We start from the raw sequence: 23,993 nt of genomic DNA, 5'->3' as shown, positions 1-23,993 counted from the left end.
AGTTATTATTGGGCATATGCTTTCTTCTTCTTTATATCGCCATCATGCCGAAAAACCTAATTACATGAACCTACCATCATTCCTCCTGCCGAACTATGTACAGCAGTTTCGGCAAAAAAAAAAAAAAAAAAACAAAACAAACAAACAAAGAAGAACACATGATTCGAACTAGGCAGTTCGATCATGGCACATCAGCTTATGCACTTGTTGGTTTTCTTTCTCTTTTTTTTTAGATTTTTTTAGGAGATCAGCACATGTGCTCTTTTTTTTTTTTGAGGTGTTGAGCACATGTGCTTGGGCACTACTACTGTTTTGTTTTGCCTTTTCCGATGTCTACTGTAGCCTACTATAGCCTAAACGAAGCAAGGCATCCGACTCTCTTCTGAAGCTTCTGGCGTTTGTTCAGGCCTGGCAAAGCCTAAACGGACGATCTCCATATCCTCCCCTCGAACGACATGACGATGATGGACACGTCGTCATGGTAGTTCCTCCTGTCGCCATGCGGGATCTCGAGCAGCCTGCGGCAATCCATGCCTGCATAATCGATCATGACAGCATTGTCAAGCTAAGCTCAAGAAATCAAGTTAAATTTGCAACAATCTGTTAAATGTCAAACAGGAGGGCATTGTATTTTGCTCACCGGCTTTCCTCGCGGCGCGGAGGACGAGCTCTCCGACGAGGTGCTTCGCCGGGTCGCCGTCGGGCTGCTCGGCGGTGAACATGGCGACCTGATCGACCACCTCCTTGTTGGTGAAGTACTGGTAGAGCCCGTCAGAAGACAGCACGAGGAACCTGTCGTTGGAGCTGATCCGGTGGTGGCGCAGCGACGGCGTGCAGCTGATGTATGGCTCGGCGCCGATGTAATCAACCTTGAAGGCTTCAAGCAGCCTGTCGTTCCATTTTGGCTGCGAGGAACAAAAAAACGGAGGCACCGAAAATGTCAGATAACCAGGTTGATATATGAGCAAACTATACGGTGGTTTTTGGCTGTAGTTTCAATGCAAAGAGGAAAACCGAGATGGACATGGATAAACTGTTCTCTTTGCTAGTGTGGGTTATGTCGACATTTCAGGGTGGGATCGATGCACGAATTGCGAGTCACAATCGCAGCCCTTTTTTAGGTTTTTCGTCAACAAGCACAGCCTATAGCATCGCTGTTCAGCTAACTGTTGGACAGTGCCTAATCAAGTACGGACGTGTGAATTAGAGGGCCTACAGATGCCAAAGCCTGACGAAAACAGATTGTCTTAAGGAGAAGACCTACATCATTCGTTTCACACACTTCCTTTAATACTCTTTTCTTTTCTTGTGACAGGACGTTACTCTTAGTAAGTTCTTCGACCACTACTACTTACATCTAACATGTTCAGAGAAATGCACGTGTTCAGTGAGCTAGATGCTGAAGAAAAAGATAAATCAGTAACTGCATGATGCACAACAGAGCAGAATCTTGACAATAGAAATATGTACTTGATGTGGCACAGTACAAAAGAAACAGAACTACAGAAGAAGCACTTTATATAGGCCCATACCTGCTTCAGGTAGCCGGCACCAAATGCTCTGGTAACACTGAGCTTCCCCTTCACCCTGCCGTTGACGACGGCCTGCCGATCAGTCAGATGCTGGGACCTGATCCTCCTCACTTCCTGCACCAACCCAAAAAAAATAAAAAAAATTCCACAAGCAATTTGATCAACTAATCACTTCATTTTTTTTTTCTCTTTTGTCAGTTAAGCTACAGTACATGTACGCTAACAAAAGATGTGATAGTTTAATGTGTTCATACTACGACACAAAGGATGAGAAGATAGTGTAAAAGAATGGGGCAATTTTATTTTTTATTTTACCTCCTCGGCGGCGGCGCTATGCTCGGGAGTGAGCTGCACGCACTGGAGGCCATTCCTGTCGTGCGCCTCGAGCTCGCGGATCACCTCGGCCTTGAGCAGCTGCAAGTCCTGGTCGGGCCTGAAGAAGATGTCCTTGAAGTCCGGCTCGCGCCGCCGCGCCAGCACGGCGCGGCTGTCGCCGACGTTCATCAGGTACACGTCCTTGCCCTTCATCAGCATCACCAGCACGCACGACCCGACCAGGCCCAGCTCGGGGCTCTGCGCCGCGCGCTCCTCCGCCGCCGCGAAGAACGCCTCCTCCGTCCTCGCCAGCGCGCGCGCCAGCGCCTTCAGGACGTCGCGGTGCACCGACGACGCGCCGTCGTCATCGGCATTGCGCTCGATCCGCCCCCTCTTCGCCTTGCGCTCTGCGTCGGGGTCGTCGTCGCCGCCGCCGCCGACGCCGCCTGCGTCAAGGAAACAGAGGTGTGTGGCATTGGCCAGAGCAGGGTCCGGGAGGTTGTCCGTGACGACGTCGACGCCTTGTATGTCGTCCCAGAGCACGCCCTTGAGCTCGCGGTGCACGGCGACGTAGAGGTTGGCGAAGAGGTAGTCGGTTGCGTCGGGGCCGTTGAAGCCGTCGTAGATTCCGACGAACACCCAGCCGTGCTCCTCGGAGACGGCGACGTGGAACCGGTCCTCGCCGGCCATGCCCTGCGCCCACTCCACATTGCCCTTGGGCGTGGAGCGGTAGTCGCCGTCGCTCTTGGTCGTCGGCTCGGCAGGTCCATTCGACCGGCGGCCGGAGAGCGGCACCCCAAACCGGAGCTTGGAGGCGACCCTGACAAGGGATCGGATGAGCGATCGCTCATTGCTCAGGCCGGACTGCGCGACGCGGGGCTCAGACATGAGGTGAGAGAAGCTGGGCATGAGCCTGGCGGTGGAGGAGGCCGACGAGGCGCGGTCGAGCATGCCGTCCATGAACGGGTGGTCGGAGAAGCGGTCGGAGGCGGTGGAGGCCGATCCCGACGCCTCGGAGAAGCGCCCCGACGTCGCGTGGAGCGGCCCGGACATGGACAGCCTGGGCGGCGCGGCCTGGATGAGCGGCGCCGCGGCGAAGGAGCGGGAGCTCTCGAAGGTGCAGGCCGTCGACGGCGGCCACGTCAGCTCGTTGTAGAGGCGGAACGACGGCATCGACGCGGACGTCGCCGGGTTGGCGCTGATGGCGGCGCCGGAGAGCGAGAAGTAGGACGTCTCGGAGGACGCCGCGGCGGACCTCGGGGAGTGGTCGAAGGCGGCCGCGGAGGACGGCACGTACGTGAAGGAGTGGCCGTGGCTGTCGTCCGGGAGAGGGTCGGACGCCACGGCGGCGGCGTACGGGTCGCCGGAGAAGCACGGATTCTTGGTGATGCCATTGCCCATTCTCCTCTCTCCCTCTCTCGGGCTTTGGATTTTGGGGATCGGGGGGGAATGGAGAGATGAGTTGACCTTTTAGGAAAGGGAGGGCAGAGGAGAGCCTAGTTTTGTTTATGGGAGTTGACTATAGTTGGAGTCGAGTGATGCAATAAAGGGTAGGCCCTTTTTTGAGTGAACGGTGGCTATCCTGCTCCGGGTACCCTGCAACTTACCCCATGATGAATTTGGTAGCGACCCTGTTCCTCCCACAGTTTTTTCTTTTTTAAAAAAATTCTCTCACAAGACACAACTTACTGTTTGTGTGTGTGTATGTGGGTGGGGTGGGATGTGTGTCTGTGTGGAGGGGGGGTTTTCTTGCTAGCAATACTATCTCTTTCACAACTTTCTGCAAAATACCTTTGCTAGCGATTCTACTATATTTTAAAGACACATATTCAATAAAATCACTGCCATGATTCCTAGGAGAGATGCGCTAAAACCCAAACTTCAACGAAAAATTATATTACACCACTCAAAATGGTTTCGAAATCCAATTCCATTCAAAATGGTTTCGCTAGCGATCCTATTCATTACACCACTTATGACACTACAAGCAACCTTACTCTATTCTAGGGACACACCTCTGCTATAGGTATCACAGCCATGATTCCTCAGAGGAACTAGCTCTCAAGTTTTGAAGGAGTTGGGATGGGATGGAAATGGTTCCTCGTCGGTTTATATAGGGTCGATGTGGTTGTGGGCTGTGGGCAATAATAAATTTGAAACAATCGTCTAAGAGATATATCGGCGTCTACATCCTAGAGATGGAGTGATGATGGGACACCTACTTCTATCTGTAGGCACACAGTTTCAACGCTAGCGAGAAGTATGCGACAAATTGTTCTATCTATAAGCTAGATGCGATGTAGACGAGAAGCCAAAGATATGTGTGGATGTGTGTGTGAGTGTGTTAGGAGGGGGGGCGGGGGGAGGGGGGATTGTGTTGCTAGCAAAACTATCCCTTTCACAACTGACTGCGCGAAACCTTTGCCGCCGATTCTACTACATTCTAGAGACACCTCTTCGATAAAATCATTGCCATGATTACTAGGAGAGATACACTAGCACTCAAACTTCTACAGAAAATTGTGTTCATCCCGCAACTTACTACTTCCTCCGTTTCATATTATAAGACTTTCTAGCATTGCCCACATTCATATATATGTTAATAAATCTAGACATATATGTGTGCTTAGATTCATTAATATCTATATGAATGTGGGCAATGCTAGAAAGTCTTATAACCTGAAATGGAGGTAGTACATACTATCTCTCACGCTTTCGAAATCCAATTTTATTCAGAATGGTTTGGCTAACAATCCTATTCCTTACACAACTTAATTATGACAAGATGAAACTATTAGCAATCTTACTCTATTCTAGGGACACCTCTGCTATCAGAATCACTATCATGATTCTTAGGAGACACTAGCTCTCAAGATTTTAAAGGACTTAGGATGGGATGGAAATCGTCTCTCCATCGGTTAATTTCTATAGAGTCGATGAGGTTGTGGGTACGTTGCGGGCAATAATAAATTCGAAACAAACATCTAAGAGATATATCGGCGTATACATTCCAGAGATGGAGTGATGATCTGGACACCTAATTCTAGGTGCAAGCACACAGTTTCAACATTAGCGTGAAGTATGTGTCAAAATGTTCTATCTATAAGCTAGACGCGACGTGGACGATAAGCTAAAGGTATACCGTCATGCTACTAGTTTACAGGTGTACAGTAACACAATAGATTTAATACACAATATTCAAGATTAGATTAGTTCATGTGTGAACAGGGTTTACAAAACCACGTGGTTATCGTACGGTTATTGTGGTTATCACGTGCGGTAACCTTCTCAGTTTTTTAAACCACAGTATACCTCGCTATAACCGCCAAACCGTGGTGCGACGGTAACCCCACCCAAAACGGTTTGGTAAACCCTGCGTGTGAACCCGTGCGATTGTATAGAGTTGATACGAGCATGGTGTGTAAGTTTCAAATGAATGTCTATAAATTTATCGAGATATATTAGTTTCTACATCTTGGAGATGGGGTGACAAACGACACACCTACTTTCCATTTGCAAGCTCGACAAAGCATTCTAGCTATAAGAAGAGGCGGGGGTGATAAATTGAAGGTATAGAACTTTCCTGCTTTACAAGTATACATTGACACGTTTGGTTTAATATATACTATATATATTTATTTATGATATATATATGTATGACGTCAAGATACATATCGCCTTTTCTAGACACAACTCCCAAACAAATACTCCCTCCGTACTCGTAAAAGAAGTCGTTTAGAACAATGTTTAAGTCAAACCTTAGGAATATAAATTATAAATAACTCTCAAGTTGTTGAGTTTGAAAATGTAAAAATTATATGAATAGATTTGTCTTGAAAAAAACTTTCATAAAAATATACATATATCATTTTTCAATAAATATTTTTATAGCAACAAGAAGTCAAAGTTGTGTTTTGGAGACCGTGTTGCTGTCCAAAACGACTTCCTTTATGAGTACGGAGGGAGTATAAGGTCAATTACATGACATGTATTGATTTTTACTTACCACAATGATCATTACAGTTTCGACCATTCCTAGATACATCTTCATCTAGAAGTGCAATCTATGGAGGTTCGATTAGTTCTAGTTTGTTCTCCATGTAGTTATATAGAGTTGATACGGGCGCGCATAGGCTGCATACAATAATGTATACAAGTTTAGAATAAGCGTCTATGAATTTATTGAGTATATCTTGGAGATGTGGTGATGCACGATACACCTACTTCTAGATGCAGTCAGATAGTTTCAAAGCTCAGCAAGATGGATGCGACAAAATGTTCTAGCTACAAGAAGCGGCGTGGGCTTTAAATCAAACACATACAATTGTGCTAACCTGCTTTACAAGTGCACATTAACATGTTAGATTTAATTTTTAAATAGACATTTTTATGTGATATAGGTACGATGTCAATGATATAACATATTTAGCGATTCTTACACACCTCATTAATAATCATTTACATTCTTACTATTTATGTATATACCTTTTAAATGCAGTAATTTTCCATATGTGGAGATAATAAATGGGATGTCATCCTTTGGACTTGTTTTGCCATCCACTCATACCGTTTATACTTCTATAGCTCATTCCTTGACATAAAGAACAAAGTAGATGGACTGGGTGTCCGTAGCAAATGATGTGATTATTAGCTTTGTTTTTTTCAGGGTTATCAGCTCTGTTTGAATCCATTGGTGTACCATGACTAAAAAAGGCATATAGTTAAATGTATGCCGTGTGAACACATAACTTTGCGACTACTCACATTTTTTACAAAACAAAAGGTTGCTCATCATGATTTTTTAAAATAAATCATCCATCAATGATCATATAATGCTTAGAACACGGAGTAAACCTCAACCCTATCTGGATCAAACATACTCCCACAAGCAATGTGTCAAAATCATTTTGATAGAACCAGGAGATTTTTGTGTGTGTGTGTGGGACACAATCAGGAATTGTTTTGCGTTTTTTTTCCTTTCATGTGTCAAGTACACATTTCAGCTACCTCTGTGCATACAAAATTGGCAAGATTGTGCGAACGCACACTCGCTACATTTTTTCCTCCGCGTGAACGCCGTCCGTGTGCGCGCGGAAGTGTGCAATTTGTGTCGCGGACACAAACGGAAAGAGAGGCGAAATTCAACCGCGCCCCGCGTAGAAAGCGGCGAGTGAACCGAGAGGAAATTGCCAGAAATTTGGGGGGGGGGGGGGGGGGGTGGTTCGGAGTTGAGGCCGGAAACGGGGACAGGTCGTCAAAACGATTGAGGCCGTGTGAGATGCGCTACGATCCGAAGGCCCGGGAGACGTGCCAACAGCAACCGCCATCGTCTCGTGTGACGCCACTCTACCACCGCCATTCGGCGGACGAGACGAGGTCGTCATCCATCCCGCCGCGCCGCCCGGTCACGCGAGCGGTCGCGGCCGCGGCCGCCGCTCATCTCGCTTTGCTACACGCTGCACGTACGGGTTGGGCTTGCGGCGGTCCAGCACCGATGGGCCGCGTCTCTGGTCCACGTCCGAGAAGGAATAAGTTCACCTTAAGTCCCTCGACTACCTCTCTAATCTGATTTGTACCTCTCAACCGCAATACCAGATATGTTGACCCTCTAATTATTGAAACTGTTGTAATTTAATTCCTATGATAGTATTGATAGTGGTATTTGCTGATGTGACGTCCACGTGGCATCCTAATCATCAAAGAAAATAAAAATTAAAGTGGAGCCCACCTATCATACTCCCTTTCACTCTCCCTCCTTCTCTACCCGTCTATCTCTCTCCCATGTTTTTTCGGCAGCAGTAGGAGGTGCACGGCGGCGGGCGGCAGTAGGGTGACGATGGCAAGGGATTGCACCGCGGCTAGCATGCCGCGTCACGGCGAGCCACTTGCTCCGGCCGCCGCCGCCGCCACCACAAGTCTCAATAGCGAGCGACGAGCATGCTCTCCCTTCTCTTCTCGACCACGCGCCAACCCTGACGCTGCTGCCATCACTGCCACCGCGCTGTGCCGCTTGGGCGTCTGTTGACGTAAAACACGAGGCCTGGGAGATCTGCTTAACTCCAGTGCAGGTCCAAAGCTCGCCTTCGGGTGTGTTAGCGTGCCAGTTGATTTGATCCTGCAATCAACAAGAAATAGAAACAAAGAGATCGCGGTTAAATATATAAATAATAGCCGATCGGCTAAGTGCCGATGTCATATGTGAATCGATCGGCGACTATAAATAGATAATAAAGAACTAAACCTACTCGATCGGCTGTAGATATTACCAATATATAGTTCTTATATCGATATATATTTAAATCAAGTGATTGGGATAGATCGGTCGCCATGCCGAGACAGTATAAATCACTTGGATCGAAATATATATTAATAACATGACTATATATGTTTATAGCATAGCCGATCATATAGATCTAGCATGTATCGGCTAATACTCTGATACTACTCTATATCAGGATATTAAAACAAGTATAATATATCAAACAAAAGCTTAATATACTTAAATGCAATAAGATCTTGACACAAAGGGCGGATTTAACATGTCACTGAAGAATATAGAGCGAATATGGTTAAATCAGATAAGATCGGCTGAAACTCCGAAGCATTAAGTATGAAAAGAAGAACAATATCTAGACAATCAAGCCGCTGGAAGTTTCATAGAGTGGTGCATATCTTATATAATCTAAATCAACATCAAAATCTAACCTAATCGGCTGCCCTCTACTAACAGATGTAAGCCGATTGTAGGTTAGATAGTGATATTGCCAGAGATTATGTACGATATATGATAACTCGACGAATTACGTAAACAAGATTAGAGTATCATAAAGATGGAAGCACTAATCCAGAAAACACAAGCCATCATAACAAGTTTTACCTCTTGTTGAAGATCGAAACCGATGCAGCTCAACCCGAAAGCAAGAACTCGTCGAAATAAAACTAAAGCAAAAAGGTGGCGATGCGCCGAAATTGTATTGAACGTGTGTGTTTTTACATAGGGCTCGGGGTCTATTTATACCCGAGAATTACAAGATATGTCCATACCGGACACGACTACTATCTCTAACAAACTCTAAGATACCACAAGTCTTTACGGCAGACTTTTGCCCAAGCATATCTCTAAGGAAATTACCTAAAATGCCCTAATTAATAGATACAATTGCCTTCCCAGGACTCTATCCATGCGTGGCAATCATCTTGAAGCACCTCAACCCAACCCGATATCGTACACCAAGTCATATTGTTGGAATCAGCTGCATCACCTAACCAAGTCTGACTCCAACTCAGCCGATCCAATTGTAGCCGATCCGGACTTCAGCCGATTCTTACTCTGTTTCTGCGACAATCTTCATCTTCGATCCTGCTTCAATCCAATCTTCATCTCCGATACTGATATTACCAAATTTGGTCGTTAACAGCGTCATCCTCCCAGTTATGCGCACACCCTTATCTCTCCCTTTCCTCCCCGCTCAGGGATTTATCTCTCTTCCATCCAGTGCATGACGGCGACGCATGTCGTAGTGGCGCAGGGGCTTGGGAACAACATTGCGGACTAAGCCCAACTCGCTGTGTCATTGCGGGACAGCCACAGTGTGTTGACTGTCACCGTCGCAGGTGTTGCGGCAGCATGTATGCGCAAGCCGTCCATCTCGATCTAAGGAAGCAACACCACCACCACCCTCTTATTCAGTCCCCTCCGTCCAAGGTGATGAGCTCATCCATCTACTTCCTCCTAGCGGATGGGCGGCAGTGGTAGCGGCGACACCTCGCGCAGATGCCGCGGCAAAGGCATATGGACTATGACAAGGACAACGAACTTGCCCGTGCCCTCCCACCCGTTGGTCCCTCCCAGAGTCCACGGGCTCTGTGCCAGCCACCACATCCCTTGCCGTGGCGGCAGCGCCCCTCTACATCACGGAACTCGAGCTCCTCCATCGCCACGACTATTACTTCGTCTCCACTCGCCGGTTCCACTCCTCTCTCACCCATTCCTCCTCCTCTCCTCGGTATCCTCCGCAGCGGCCATCGCTCGCACCCCTCGCTCCACTCCCTATTACCGGAGCCCCCCTCTCCCTTCCACCATTGTGCAAACAGCTCCGGCGGTACGCCAGGCTCCTAACCTCCTCTCCGACGCCGGTGGCTACCGCTGCCCCGGGCCCCTGCCACCACTCCCTCCCTCACCAGTCGCCATTGCCACGGGGGAGAGGGAAGGAAGAGAGATAAGGAGGGGGATAGTGAGTATGACAAGTGGGGCCATGGTTTTTTTTCTCTAGTCACTTACATATGGGCCCACTTCTACTTTGTGACTGTTGCCATGTCAGATAAGGTTGACCAACTCAACGAGTGATGCCAGCGAAAACTACTCTAAGAGCAAGTTTAATAGTATAGCCCACTACTAGCTCTAATTCATCCATAGTCAATTAATACAATAATTGCTTACTATACTATTAGTATGTGGTCACACCTGTCATACACACATTGCATCTTGGAGTCTGTGCTACAGCTAGCTACAGATCTGTAGTCCGCTGTTCTTCTATCTCATCTTTTATCTCATTAGAATATGTTTGTAGCTGGCTAATAGTCTGTTATTGTACCTGCTTAAAAAACGATGAGGGAGTCCAATTGAACCTTCAATAGCTAGAGGGTTAAGATATTTGGTATTACATTTGACGGGTACGAATAAGATTGAAGCAGTATTTGAGGAAACCAAAGTGGACTTATTCCCGTCCGAGAACGCTCGAGCGGTGGAGCCTACGCGGCGGCAGCGCCCAACCCAACCGGCCATTCCTCCCGCTGCTGCGGCCCGTCACGTTTCGCGTCCCCCCGCATGCGCGGGCCAGGCTCCGCTCCGCGCGCTATGGGCCGTGTCCGCGGTGCCGCGAGCGAGAGGCAAGTACGAAACGCGCGTCGTTCGTTCGATTGATCGGTTTGGTTCTACATGGACCGACTGGGCGACTGGCCAGGAGTTCGGCGTCTCGGCGAGACGGTGGCGCCGATGTGCAGTGCAGTGTCACCTGTCTTTTCGTTTATACTGGTAACTCGTTAATTTTCTTCGGAGACCGGGAATGTACACGCGCCGTGGTCAAACGATCCATCGTCGATCTCGGTTCCCCCTTGGAACGGGAAAGGATTGCATTGTCGTCTACTAGAACAGTAGAATGGTTGTCACTTGTCACCGTCGGGCTAGCTGCTCTTGGGGGTCAAATTTTCCCGCTTGTCACGCTCTTGTTAATTACGTGGGCTTACTGGTGGTCTCGACTCATGAGTGCACCTTTCCATGGACGAAGAAAGGTACGTACTGATTTACTACTCCGTATCCTGATCGATCCGTGCAAAATTAACTGCACGAAAAAAAAATCCGTGCAGTGTTGGTTCTAGATCAAATACTATTATTCTGTGTTTTGACAGAGCGCTGTTGGTAATCAAGCAGTTGGAAGCGACAGTATACACACGTACGAATAACGAATCCAACTATGCTCCCAGCGTACGCGTTACGTACGTGCAGCATCACCATGACGGCCGGTGGTTTCAGGCTTTCAGCACCGCTCTCCAATTCACTCACTTCATGGGAATGACGGGAGAGAAGATCAGATATCAGCGGCGTTCAGATCACGCTTGACGAATGATTCAACTGCTGCCGAGGAACTACTAGCAGCGCAGTGCGTCGATTGATCGAATTTTATGGCGCAGCAGTGGTCAGTGCCTCAGTGGAGACGATGACGACGTATACTACGACGCTGCTGGTAGCTGACCGGGGAGGGCTCTCGCCTGAAAGCAACAGTGGATCCTAGGTGCCCGGATACGGGCCATCAATCTTGCTTGACCCCACGGCCAGCTAGCAACGAGCGTGCATGCAGGGATGCAGAATTGCCTGAAACCCATGACACTCTAGCGACGTACTGTACGTACGACAGATCGGCAGCCGGCCTGACGCCACACGGTACGTGCTGTTGCTGGTGGTGGTGGTGGTGGTGCCGTGGTGGTTACTGCAATCCTGCCGGAGCAGCAGCAGCAGATGAGATCGCTGCGCCCCCCTCGACGCGAGCTCGAGGGCATGCATGTTTGTTTAATTTCTGGTGGTTCGTTACCTCGGCTCCGCTAGGTGGTACCGTGGTATACAACGGCGGGGGTGGGGGTGACGATGGCCCGCGCTCTCTGGATCGACTTTGGTTTTTCGCCGATCCGGTAGTACGTCATTGTCTGATCCGACGCCACGCTTGGGCTTCACGGTTCACGCGCGATTCTTCTGATCGAGAGATCTACAAGTAATTCCGTGAGTACTGAGTAGTGAGCAATGCTCTCTCCCTTCTAAATTATAAATTTTAAAAATAAACACAAATATTAAGAAAGTATGTGTAATTAAATATGGTAAAGTTGTGATTGATTGCGGGGAGAAATTAGGTGAGGAAGAAATGTTTTTGATTGGTTGAGAAGATGATATAATGTAGATGAAGAAGTTAGTTATATTTTGAGACAAATACTAAATACTAAAAATTATTATATTTTAGCAGGAATGAAGTACTACAGGTCTGTAGTATATATTATCAATGTAGCATGGTGGTTTATATTTCGGCCTGGATAGATATGGTTTATCTGATATTCAGAGCTTTGTAATGATGTGCTAAAGGACAGGTTTTTATAATGTCCATACAAATATACTTCATTTATCATAAAGAAATAGTTTTGGGGAATAAATCTGGACAGGTGTTTATCCAGATTATTCATCAGAATTACTCCTTATATGCATATGCGGTTATATTATATGACGACATATTTTGCCTCACAAGAAAAGCAATTTTCTCATGAGTGTCTCTCATCCGATACGCCATTATCACCAATGAGCTTCACCTTCTGTCTCATCGAACACCGATTGCGTGCATCGCTCCATGTTTTAGATCTCCATGTTTGCATTGGTAGATTGCGCTCTGTTCCGATCTTCCCACTAAACCTCCTTCCGCCAACACTAATGCGCCATAGTTGCCGCCTATATGCATCCCACTGCAAGCATCAATCAGATTGCGGCTAGCTAGATTGCCCCCCTTCATATGTTGGTCGAGAAGGTCAGATGAAGGTCAGACATCGACGACTTCAAAAATAAAAAAACATTGACTCTTGTAAAGCAGTTCCATGAATAATACAATGCTCTAGGATAAGTGAGATACTCTGCCAACAAAACAATGGACCACCATATAGCTGTTCCCAATTGAATCTAGTACTAGCTAGTAATACTGACTGCGTACTGAGCTGGTAGATAGAAATTATAATCGAATCCAGCAGTACTAATATCATATACTTATGTATGCTGCTACACCATCTAAACAACACACACATGTTTCCATCTCCACAATAAAATAAGAAACAATCAGCAAAAAAGGCTCACGCATCAGGGGTCAATCCTTGAGTGCGCGCGAGGCTGTTTGGCTTGGACTAACGCAATGGTATGGTAGCCACAACCGCAATGTGGACTCTCTCTCCAACGCCACCGAAAGCGACGCGCCAATTCCCAACCAACTCGTCCCCGATTTGCAGATACAGAAATACTACTTAGGCTAGCTAGGGCTGTGTTTAGGGGTGAAAATTTTTACCGTGTCACATCAGATATACGAACACATATTTAAAGTATTAAACGTTGTCTAATAACAAAACAAATTGTAGAATCCTTCTGTAAATTGTGATACGAATTTATTAAACCTAATTAATCCGTCATTAGCAAATATTTACTATAACACCACATTGTCAAATCATAAAGCAGTTAGGCTTAAAAAATTTGTCTCGTAAATTAGTCGTAATATGTGGAATTAGTTATTTTTTAAAATTATATTTAATATTTCATGCAGGTGTTCAAATATTCGATGTAATATAGTGTAAAATTTTTAGCAGGGATCTAAACAGGTCCTAGGTGATCGAGGATTATAATGTGTGTACGATCGATGTGTATCTCGCTTTGCCACTAAATTGCATCGCCATTCGCTCTTGCGTGCTCCACTGGCTCTTCAGGCGCCTGCGCTTTCATTAGGTGACTGTTGACCACTGGGTCAGTACTTAACTAGGGTTGGTTGACAATGCTGCCAGATAATTGAGAAACATACGCAATACAAAAAGGCGTAGATAATTGATGCTGCTTGCTGCAGATGATCATGTGTGTCGTAGGTTCGCACCGAACGCAGCGGATTTTGGTGATCAGATCGACGTATTAATATGCAGGTAGTTACCACGTACGAGTCTCTTTCTAATAGTAAACGTTGGACGTCTCGGATTTGATTTGGCAGATAAGACAGAGTTCAGAACGGAATCAAATGCCCAATCGCTGTTCTCGCGGGTGCTATTCGCACGTACAACATCCTTTCAGCCGAACAGCGGCATATCACGGTTCGACATGCGATCCCTTTTGCGTGATGTTTTACGCAAAAGACTTTGAAAAACCCGTACTATACATTTGCTTGGATAAACGGATACATCTTCGCAGAACGATGTAAGGAAAACATCAATAAATGATGAAAGGATCTCCGATAATGATGTTTAGCATGTGTTTATTCATCTGTAATTGTCCTAGAAGGAGTACATCAAAGTGCTAAATGAGCTGTGCTGAATATATATAAGTTAGCTTCAAAAAGAAGAAGAAGAAGAAGAAGAAGACCGTGTTATGGTAAGGAAAACACGCTTGCATTCTAGTCCGCTGAGATAGCCAGATTACTAAACAGGGGTGGATCCAACGTGGGTGCAGGGAACTCAAATCCCCCCTACACCCACAAAACCTATGGATACCCCCTAAACCTTTCCTTCAATTTTTTCATCATAGTTGATAAGATAGAAGATGCTAAAGGTCTCATAATAGCATTTTAGCATAGTTTAATACTGAGATTATGTATTTATATTGGTGTACTCGGTATGTTGAGTCCCCCTAACTTTTTTTTTATCCGTCCCTGTTACTAAATGAGAAAGTGAAATGAAATGATAATACTCCCTCCGTCTCCAGAATATAACAACCTAAAATCGAATGAGATGTATTCTGGACAAGACTGTTTTCTAGTACTACGAATTAGACAATTGACACGTCCATCCGATGTTGCTATATTCTGGGACGAAGAGAGTAGCATAGATTGTTTTTTTCTCTTTTCTGTGAAAAGGGTGGTTGATCGTTTTCGCTGGAAATGCAGAAATTGCAGGAGGAAATCACCGGCGAAGCACATGGACGCCAAAGAGAGGGCAACAATATCACTGTAAAGGAAGAGAAGCGAAGTGGGAGAAGAAGAAGAAAAGCCGTCCCTTTGCTCTCTTTCCTTCATCAATGAGGCGACTGACCCCACGGCTCCCCCTCCTGCCCCCACCACCCTTCACTCGCGGGCAGCAATGATAGGTCTTCCAACCTAGCCAAGCAGGAGAAGGAGAAGGGGACGATGGGATGACACCACCACAAAGCCACACCGGCCTTGAGCTTCGTTCTACCCAGTCAGAAACCCAGTGTTGTTCTAGTCTAAGCTCGTAGCTAGTCTGCAAGAACCCCGACAGAAAACCGGCAGAAACGCCGGCCGCCGCCGCCGCACGCACGCACGTCGATCGGGCGGCGCCGGTGTGCTCGTGATGGGGAACTGCGCCGGCGTGCAGGGGAACGCCGAGATCAACCCTTCGTTCAGTGCTCCCAACTCGTCAGGTGCCAGGCCCTTGTTTCTTGGTTTTTGCAGTGTTGCACCAAATCAATGTGTTGCAGTGTTGGTGCCTGCCTTACCTTTTCTTTTGGTGGATTTTTGCGGTGGTTTGGTTTGGTTCTGTTCTTGGGAGTCAGGGTTCCTCTACAAAGAGTCAAAATTTCAGTTTGGTATCAATTTTGTATCTCTCTGTTTTTTTTTTTTGCTCTCTTTATAGTAAAAGAGCAATTTTAGTGAGGTTCCACTTTGGGATTTATCATCAATTGTCCAGTGATGACATTTTTTTTTTCACAATTTTGAGCTAGGCGAGTTAGGCTTTGTCTAGATATAGAAAGCAGAGCTACTTCCAAGAATGGTTTGCTTCACACGAGAATTTCTTTAGGAAAGAGAAGCAGAGTTTCTATGCTGAGTGAGCTGTGAGCTGACCGTCGTGGTTGCAATCCAGGGACAGGTTCCAAGAACAGCAGCAAGAACGGGGCCGATTCCAGCACGTTCGGCACCAAGGCGTCAGCGTCGTCGTCGGTGCCGCCGACTCCCCGGAGCGAGACGGAGATCCTGCAGTCGTCGAACCTCCGCAAGTTCACCTTCGGCGAGCTCAAGGGCTCCACGAGGAACTTCCGGCCGGACAGCCTGCTTGGGGAGGGCGGGTTCGGCTCGGTGTTCAAGGGGTGGATCGATGAGCGAACGCTGACGCCCGTCAAGCCGGGCACCGGCATGATCGTCGCCGTGAAGAAGCTCAAGCTTGACAGCTTCCAGGGGCACAGGGAATGGCTGGTCAGTGCCTCTGCTTCTTCTTTTTTTCCTCAGTTTTTTCAGTTCTTGCTGCCTGCGTCAGCGCTGTCTGAAAGTGATTTTAACTGATCTGTTTGTGTCCCCCCCAAAAAAAACTGTAATCTTGCAGGCTGAGGTGAATTACCTTGGGCAGCTCTCCCACCCAAATCTTGTCAAGCTCATCGGCTACTGCTTCGAGGACGAACAGCGGCTTCTGGTGTACGAGTTCATGCCGAGAGGCAGCTTGGAGCACCACCTTTTCAGGAGTAAGCAGTCCACCACGTTTTTGTGTCATGCTCATCATATGTTTTCATTCTTTGTGTGCGTGGGAATGAAAGATTGGCAATGCTTATGTATGGTGCTGCAGGGGGATCACACTTCCAGCCTCTCCCATGGAATTTGCGGATGAAGGTCGCGCTCGAGGCTGCCAGGGGGCTTGCTTTCCTGCACAGTGATCAGGCCAAAGTTATTTACCGAGATTTCAAGACATCCAACATTCTTCTTGATTCGGTGAGTGAGCATGCAGATTGGTTTACATACGCAATATGTGCAAGTCAAATCAGATTCGATCTAAATGTTTGTTTTTGTCCTTTGGCTGCACACAGGACTACAATGCAAAACTCTCTGATTTTGGATTGGCAAAAGATGGTCCTAGTGGTGACAAAAGCCATGTCTCAACCAGGGTCATGGGGACACAAGGATATGCTGCCCCTGAATATCTCGCGACAGGTGATCTTTGCAACATGACATATAACAAACCATATACTACTACTGTGTCTCTATGATTTTCTGCATCTTTGATTCATGCATGAATGACAAAAGGACACTGGGTCATAACTGTTGCTGGTAATTATGTTCAGTAACAACATTGTTTGCAACATACTGAGATGCCTTGCTGACAGTGGGTCATAAGACTTGTCGTTTGTTATGGAGAGAGAATCTTCATTGCAAGACATGGATACTTCATGGTGTGCATGCCATATCCACTAGATTCACTTAAGTTTTATATGCTATGTTTACTAAGTGTGCTTAAATGTGCATTTTATTTAAGATTTCTCTATAACGATTTAGAGGTATAAAACATTTCTTTTCAGTAGCAAATAACATGATTGATGCCTGTGAGCAATCCCTTTAAGATTGACAATTGTTGATCCATCCATGTGACGCTTAAGAATTAAATACTCAAGAATGATGCATGACATCCTGTAAAGGGGCAAACATCGAGGTGACCAATTCTGCTAATCAAAATGGTACTTTATGCTTGCCACGTCGTTGGATAGCCCGAAAAAAGAAGATAAACTAAGATTCTCCAGCTGGTTTCAGCATGAACAACCATAAAATCAGAAGCCGTGCCTACTTGCGTTTTCCTACCACTTAAGTCAACACACTAGTCCTGATACTAATTGCAGCATCATGTTCTTTAAATCTACATTTGTGCACATACTCTAACAGTAAAGGTCAACAGTGGTTTTTTGAAGGTACCTTGTGTTCTTCTCACCCACATTATGCGCAGGCCATTTGACCGCAAAGAGCGATGTGTACAGCTACGGAGTTGTTCTTCTGGAGTTGCTGTCCGGGCAGCGCGCCCTGGACAAGAACCGGCCTCCGGGGCAGCACAACCTGGTGGAGTGGGCTAGACCTTACATCACCAACAAGAGGAGGGTCATCCATGTCCTCGACTCACGCCTGGGATCCCAGTATTCGCTTCCGGCTGCGCAGAAGATCGCGGGGCTTGCGGTGCAGTGCCTGTCAATGGATGCACGATGCAGGCCGGGCATGGATCAGGTTGTGACCGCGCTGGAGCAGCTTCAAGGTGCAAAGAAAGCAGCCAAGTAGAATTATGGCTGTCTGGTGTCGTCAAATGTCTCCAGTAGACCAGTCTCTACCTCTCCTGGAGCATCCTGATCGTGAGACACTTTGATAGGAGTTAAAAACAGGAACTAGAGTGATGAGGGACTTGATCAGAGGACAGGCTTTCTGAATCCGTGAGAACATAATGTGTAATATATCTTGCTTTTTGTAGCTAGCTGTTGCTCCTTTGCTCCAACTGCGAGCCCGTGGCTTGTGTTAAACTGTTGTGCTACCTTAGCAGTACACCTCAGAAACTTCAGTTAGTATTGTCCTCATAAATGTTTTGAACTGCTTCTCTTGGAACATTCTGCTCGCAGAATTGCCTCCCTGATATTATTCTCATTGCATGATATGGATGAACAACAGAGAAGCCATGGGAGTATGGTATAAATTATTCTCATCTTTCTCTACCAAGTTACAAAGAAGCAGAATTACAGGGTTGTAGGTGGAAACAACAAGCACAACAGTGCCGGTGACATCTGGTGTTGTTTGATGGTTGCATACCAGCAGTTTAAATTGTAAACAGCTTTTCCATGTATATAGGTCTAAACGAGACTGCAACCAAGCATCTAATGCAATTCGCATTTCGCACCAAGCTGAGATCAAGAAAGATGAGCCAATTGGCTGTGTTTGAAGAAGCCATCTCTAGAATCTTCGGCCACCAGAATTATAAGCACGACCACCAGGGAATTGACCACGGTGCTCAAGACCATGACCTTCACCTCGGCCACGACCACGGAACTCTGGGTAGTCTGGACGCTCCCTGAAGTTGTCATACTGGGCAGAAGTATAACCCCGATGAGCTTCTCCATAAGTACCACCAGCTGTAGCAGCAGCAGCAGGTGGAGGCGGCGGCGGTTTTGCTGCAATTGGAGTATAGCCGTGAGTCTCCCCGGGCCTTACATTGTTTGCATAACTGCTCATGCTAGCCTGTTGGTATTGCTGCTGGCGTGCCTGAGACTCCTTGCGTAAGAATTCTTCTCTATAGGTTGCTTGGCGAGCTCGAAGTGCCAACAGTTTCTCCTGGTATTGTGCATTTATTTCATTCAATCTCTGCACACAAAAAAAAAAAAGAGGAATGAAGCATTTGTCTTCAACATATTAACTAATAATGTATATTGTGTTATGGACTGACTATGGTAAGGATCCAAATATCAAGGGATAGGACACTCGTCCTCAAAATTACCACCCGGCAGGGCTCCTCCCTGTTGAGCTAAGAGAGGCTCTAAGGTTTATCAAACTAACTTTAGAGACTCAATCACTTGCTTCATAATGGACTACATAGGGTCTATTTATATACAGGAAGAGGGAGGACCAACTTCACCCATAAGAAACTAATCTCTAACGTTATGGAAACACATTTGGTTTCTATCTCTGATCTCCTATGTCCAAACAGATATTTGACTCCTTCCTAATATTTCACTGAACTAGCCTTATATGCTGCTATACTGCAATACCACACTGCTACTGCAAATAGAATAAAAGAAAGTTTCTAAACAAGAAGAAATCAAACTAGTATAAATGCCAGCAACAGCTTGGTGAATCGTACATAATATGGCTTCCATAACAAACATCCAGGGGCTGTGACAAGACCAGTATCAACAGGGGTTGCCCGCAAAAACTTATTTAGAAAATGCACATTAAACAGGACAACATGCATAGCGAAAAATGCATGAGTGTACTTTGGCCTTTAATGAAGTGCAGAGCGCGCATTTTGAGCAAAGCCACCAAAACATCAGTCAATTCAATTTTAGCAACAGAAGCGAGTCCAAACATTATGATCAAATAAAATGCGATGGTAGGGTAAACCAATGGATATTTGGAAAAGCTTTAAGCTGTGCGAAGGTGAGCAGAAACCCATTCAGTTTTTTTTACCATAATGAAACTATCATAATGATTTATATATATTTTTTTTGTTTCAGGAACCTATACCATCTTTTGATATTAATTGTGAGAACTAAATGTAAATTCTCTCCAGTTCCCTTCCAAAGACGTGGACTGTGTCACACACAACTTAATTCTCGTTAATAAGTATGAATTATTGGCATAATGCGGAGTGTGTGCTGATACTGTTATACGAAACAGGAATGCACATTAGCTGACCTGCCTATAAGAGAAAAAAATACAATCTTCCTGAGCTTCCAGTTAAATTGTATATTTGTATGTTTTCCAATATACCCCGTGCAATTATTCCTCAAGTTTGATCTCACCAAACATTGATGAATAATACCAAACAGTAACTCAACCAGTGAGAAGCAAAACTCAATCAGTGATAAGAAATAAAGGATAAAATATTTAATCCTCTTGAGGAATGGAGAAATGTTTCCTGTTGGTAGTAGGATGCAAGGACGATTAATAATAGAGAGAAAAACTGATTAAAATATTGAACCACTATTACTAGTATATACTGCATTGCTGCAGGTACGCTATTCTTGGTAGGTAAGGAGAACAAGGCAGAATCATGTAGTAATAAACTATCTAGAAAATAATTTATCATACCTCCCTGTGCCTGGCGTTTTCAGCATCCTCTGCATCATGTAGTTCCTTGGATAGGATCACAATGTCTTCATGAAAATTCTGCTCTAGACCTTCAAATGTACAAGGGAGATTATAATCCTCGCGCCTTGCTTCAAACCTATCATTACGAGGTCGATCCCTCGATTCTTTATTGGGCTGCTTTTCTAGACCAACCTTTAAATCAGATCTCTGTCCATCATAAAAGGTTTGTGCACCCTGAGCACTTTGACCTGCATAATACAGGTCAATGCAAGTTTTCATAAGCATGGATGACAAAGGATGGACTGGATTGGTGGTTTCACTAGAAAAAGACGAAAAAGAAAGACCACTCATGGAAATCGAACCGCTTTGAACCGAGCAGTTCTGCGGTAGCGCGTTGAACCCATAATTTAACCAGGACCAGTTGGACCGGCTAGCTAGGAAGAATTGGGCTCTATCGTTATTAACAAACGGAAGTGATCTCTCCTCAAAGGCCCACAACATCGTTCTTAATCCAAAAATTTCCTCAAAAGGAAATGTTGGTGGGGGATCGATCCCAGGTCTGCGAGTTGCAGAAGTCCGTCGTGACCATCCAACCAACTCATCGGTTGTGTTGGAAATGGAATACACATGGTACAATATACATAACCATTTACCGAACGCAGTAAACCGAAAGCTCAGACAGTTTGCTCACTGATCCAACTTTTATTACAATGCTTATATAAGGCAACCAAGAAGCACTACTTAGGATTTGCCTAATCATTGTTACATTTAATATTTAATCACCGATCCTGTACGACTATTTCTGTTGCGAAATATAGGTTGGCCATGAAAAATTAATTATGCCACAGAAATTAATACCCCTTATATTTGGGCGCGAACGAAGCATGCTATTCCAACGAAAAAAACACACGAAATAACCAATGGTAGTAGTTCATACCTTCATTGTATGCATACGCTGGAATCTGATTCGGGGCATTTGGACCACCTCGATCCCATTGACTCTGCCTCACCTTTGGGGCGCTATACTGCTGCTCCTCAGCAGCTTTCCCAGGATCTCTTCCAGGATAGTTATTATCAGGGTGTTGCTGAACCCTTTGTTGTGTCTGGTAGTGATGCAACTGAGCAGCCACCATGGAGTTTATGTCTGCTCCTCCACCGTACTGCCCCTGTCCTTGTCGCCTCATCCTAACCTGAACGCGGACGTTACAAAAGCAAACACTGTAGGAATCATATGGTGCGAATTCTGGTAATAACGAATAGCGACAATCAATTACGAATCTTGGTCGAATGAACACGTCATCAGCTGAACATTCTAAGAAGACAAACAAACTAACATCCCGACATTGAATGCGGACCATGAACCCATTGTAAAACCCCACAGCAGTATTTACTATATAACCTAAATAACACAGAGTAGCACAGGGCAGCAGGGCTATGTAATCATATACTATCATCTTGCCTGAGGCAACATCATGAACAAACCCCCTGGAAAACCGGCAATGCCACAAACAAATATCCCGTTATAAGACTTCTGGATCCCATAAACCTCATATGCGTTCCCGAATTTCTAGTTTTCTGCCACGAATACTCGGCGACAAAAGTGGTAATTCGCTAGCAGTTGGATAACAGATTGCACGATTCCAGTCGATCCAGCGAGCAGCAACAGCATACGAACCTCAGCCCCGCGCCCCCGACACGGAATCGATCCTAGCGACGACGCTAGGCCGGAAAACCCTAATTCCAGAGTAACTAGCTATCCGCACGCGCGGCCACGCACGTCGCGCGATTCAGCCACATCCATCGTCTCCCCAGCGAAACACAGCAAAGCGCGGGGCAGGAGGAACAGAGAGAGAGGGCACGGGGGAAGGAACGCACCTTGCGGTGGTGTGTACCGGCTGGCGGCGGCGGCGGCGGCCGGCGCGGCCGCGAAGGTGACGGTGGCGCAGACGCAGGCGCAGACGCACACAAAGCGGCGGTGGGGTGTGGGATTGGGAGAATCGGACAACACGGAGGAGGGCCTAAAAAGCGGTGGTGCAGTGGTGGAAGCGCAGCCCGTTTCGTAGCGGCCCAGATGGCCGAATTTGATGGCGATTTCAGGTGCCGCGCCTACCGGCCTAGCAAGGGAATAAGTTCATCTGAGGTCCCTTAACTTTACACCGAATCCGATTTACGTCCCTCGATTGGAAAACCAAACATAACGGGTCCCTCACCTATCAAAACCGGTGCAGATTAGGTCCCTCAGCGGTTTTGAGGGCGGTTTTGGCTAACGTGGCGCCTACGTGGCTAATTTCACTCGGTCTTCATCCGACGTGGCATTGACGTGGCGCTTACGTGGCAATTCGACCCGGAAAAATAATAAAACTCGTGGGACCCACATATCAGTCTCATATAGAAAATAATAAAAAAATCGTGGGCCCCACATGTCAGTCAAACTCACCCTTCCTCTTCTTCCTCCTCTCTCCCCATCTCCCTCTCTTCATCTCTCTCCCCTCTCCTCTTCCGGCGAGAGTGGCGAGCTGGAGGGGGTGGCGAGACCAGCGCCCACCGGCGAGAGCAACGAGTTGGAGGAGAAAGCCGGGGCGATAAAAGGGGATCGGCGACGGCGGTGGGCGGAACAGATGATCCGGGTGGCGGCAGGTCCCCCCGGAGCAGCGCCGGCAATCGAGATCCGGCAATGGCGGCCGGGAGAAGGGCGGTGGCCGGCGGGGAGAAGGGGCGGCGTGCAGCGATGGCCGCCAGAGGAGGAGGAGATGAAGCCATGTGGGGAGGCGTGGTGGTGGCAGCCGGAGGAGGAGGACGTCCGCCGTGCGCTGCTCCACCCGGTAGTGGTGGCGGCGCGGGGGCCCTAGGAGTCGCCGAGGATGCCGAGGTCGATGTCGACGTCGTCCGCGTCCACGGCCATGGCGTCCCCGTCCAAATCCGGCGTGCGCCACAGAAGCGGCGGCATGGGGAGCGGCGCCTCAACTGCTGCGGCGGCAGCGTCAATGGGGAAAGGGGAAGCGGAAGCTCCTCGCTCCGGTGGGCTGCCGCTGACGAGCTCGGTGGTGGTGAAACGCGATGGATCGAGCGCCATCCTGGCGGCTGGGGGCCCTCCTCCGACCTCTGCTCCAGACCGCCGCCTTCGTCCTCTTCACCCGTCGCTGGCTGTCGTCCTCCTCGCTCCGGTGGACGGTCGCTGACGAGCTCGGTGGTGGTGGCAAGTTGCGGCGGAGGGCAGTCGCTGCTCCCTCTCCCGCTGGCCGCCGTCGGCTGTGCACCTCTTCCTCCATCCGTCGCCATCAAGCCCTCACCCACAGCGCTCGGCCATCGCCGGCCTCCCTGCGTCCTCCCTCCCTGCCCGCCTCGCCGGTCTTTGCGCGTTGCTCCCTCCTCTCCTGCC

The 23,993-nt window shown here is 47.1% G+C and overlaps 3 protein-coding genes across 4 annotated transcripts; 1 reads left to right on the top strand and 2 right to left on the bottom strand.

The window, feature by feature from the left end:
* LOC127768021 (probable protein phosphatase 2C 31) lies at window positions 1-3,283 on the bottom strand. Its single transcript, XM_052293522.1, has 4 exons — window positions 1,848-3,283; window positions 1,533-1,646; window positions 641-905; window positions 1-534 (listed from the first exon to the last, which is right to left on the bottom strand). The coding sequence occupies exons 1-4, from the start codon at window positions 3,246-3,248 to the stop codon at window positions 419-421; spliced, it is 1,896 nt and encodes a 631-aa protein (XP_052149482.1). The 5' UTR covers window positions 3,249-3,283; the 3' UTR covers window positions 1-418.
* An 11,854-nt stretch (window positions 3,284-15,137) lies between these two features.
* Window positions 15,138-18,441, top strand: LOC127766140 (receptor-like cytoplasmic kinase 176). Of its 2 annotated transcripts, none has more exons than XM_052291205.1 (6): window positions 15,138-15,498; window positions 15,945-16,267; window positions 16,395-16,530; window positions 16,632-16,774; window positions 16,870-16,993; window positions 17,778-18,441. In XM_052291205.1, exons 1-6 carry the CDS (start codon window positions 15,429-15,431, stop codon window positions 18,098-18,100), a joined length of 1,119 nt encoding a protein of 372 aa, XP_052147165.1. In that variant the 5' UTR covers window positions 15,138-15,428; the 3' UTR covers window positions 18,101-18,441. The 2 variants fall into 2 exon arrangements, with proteins under 2 accessions (XP_052147165.1, XP_052147164.1); XM_052291204.1 differs by having other exon boundaries at window positions 15,141-15,498; window positions 15,939-16,267.
* A 54-nt stretch (window positions 18,442-18,495) lies between these two features.
* Window positions 18,496-22,593, bottom strand: LOC127766141 (uncharacterized). The gene is made up of 4 exons (XM_052291206.1): window positions 22,490-22,593; window positions 21,552-21,804; window positions 20,615-20,862; window positions 18,496-19,168 (listed from the first exon to the last, which is right to left on the bottom strand). Exons 2-4 carry the CDS (start codon window positions 21,796-21,798, stop codon window positions 18,761-18,763), a joined length of 903 nt encoding a protein of 300 aa, XP_052147166.1. The 5' UTR covers window positions 21,799-21,804; window positions 22,490-22,593; the 3' UTR covers window positions 18,496-18,760.
* Window positions 22,594-23,993: the final 1,400 nt, after the last annotated feature.

This window comes from Oryza glaberrima, chromosome 3 (assembly GCF_000147395.1).
Source record: "Oryza glaberrima chromosome 3, OglaRS2, whole genome shotgun sequence".
Lineage (NCBI taxonomy): Eukaryota > Viridiplantae > Streptophyta > Magnoliopsida > Poales > Poaceae > Oryza > Oryza glaberrima.
Note: the sequence above shows the minus strand (reverse complement) of the source record. Positions and strands in the feature narration are given on the sequence as shown.

Coding starts and splice junctions, on each gene's coding strand:
- LOC127766141 (XM_052291206.1), bottom strand. CDS start 21,798: ATGAGGCGACAAGGACAGGGGCAGTACGGTGGAGGAGCAGACATAAAC. Junction 20,863..21,551: donor AGCGTATGCATACAATGAAG/GTATGAACTACT, acceptor TGTATTATGCAG/GTCAAAGTGCTCAGGGTGCA. Junction 19,169..20,614: donor AAAACGCCAGGCACAGGGAG/GTATGATAAATT, acceptor TTTTGTGTGCAG/AGATTGAATGAAATAAATGC.
- LOC127768021 (XM_052293522.1), bottom strand. CDS start 3,248: ATGGGCAATGGCATCACCAAGAATCCGTGCTTCTCCGGCGACCCGTAC. Junction 906..1,532: donor GTGCCGGCTACCTGAAGCAG/GTATGGGCCTAT, acceptor TGTTCCTCGCAG/CCAAAATGGAACGACAGGCT. Junction 535..640: donor CCGCGCCGCGAGGAAAGCCG/GTGAGCAAAATA, acceptor TCGATTATGCAG/GCATGGATTGCCGCAGGCTG.
- LOC127766140 (XM_052291204.1), top strand. CDS start 15,429: ATGGGGAACTGCGCCGGCGTGCAGGGGAACGCCGAGATCAACCCTTCG. Junction 15,499..15,938: donor CAGTGCTCCCAACTCGTCAG/GTGCCAGGCCCT, acceptor GTTGCAATCCAG/GGACAGGTTCCAAGAACAGC. Junction 16,994..17,777: donor CCCTGAATATCTCGCGACAG/GTGATCTTTGCA, acceptor CATTATGCGCAG/GCCATTTGACCGCAAAGAGC.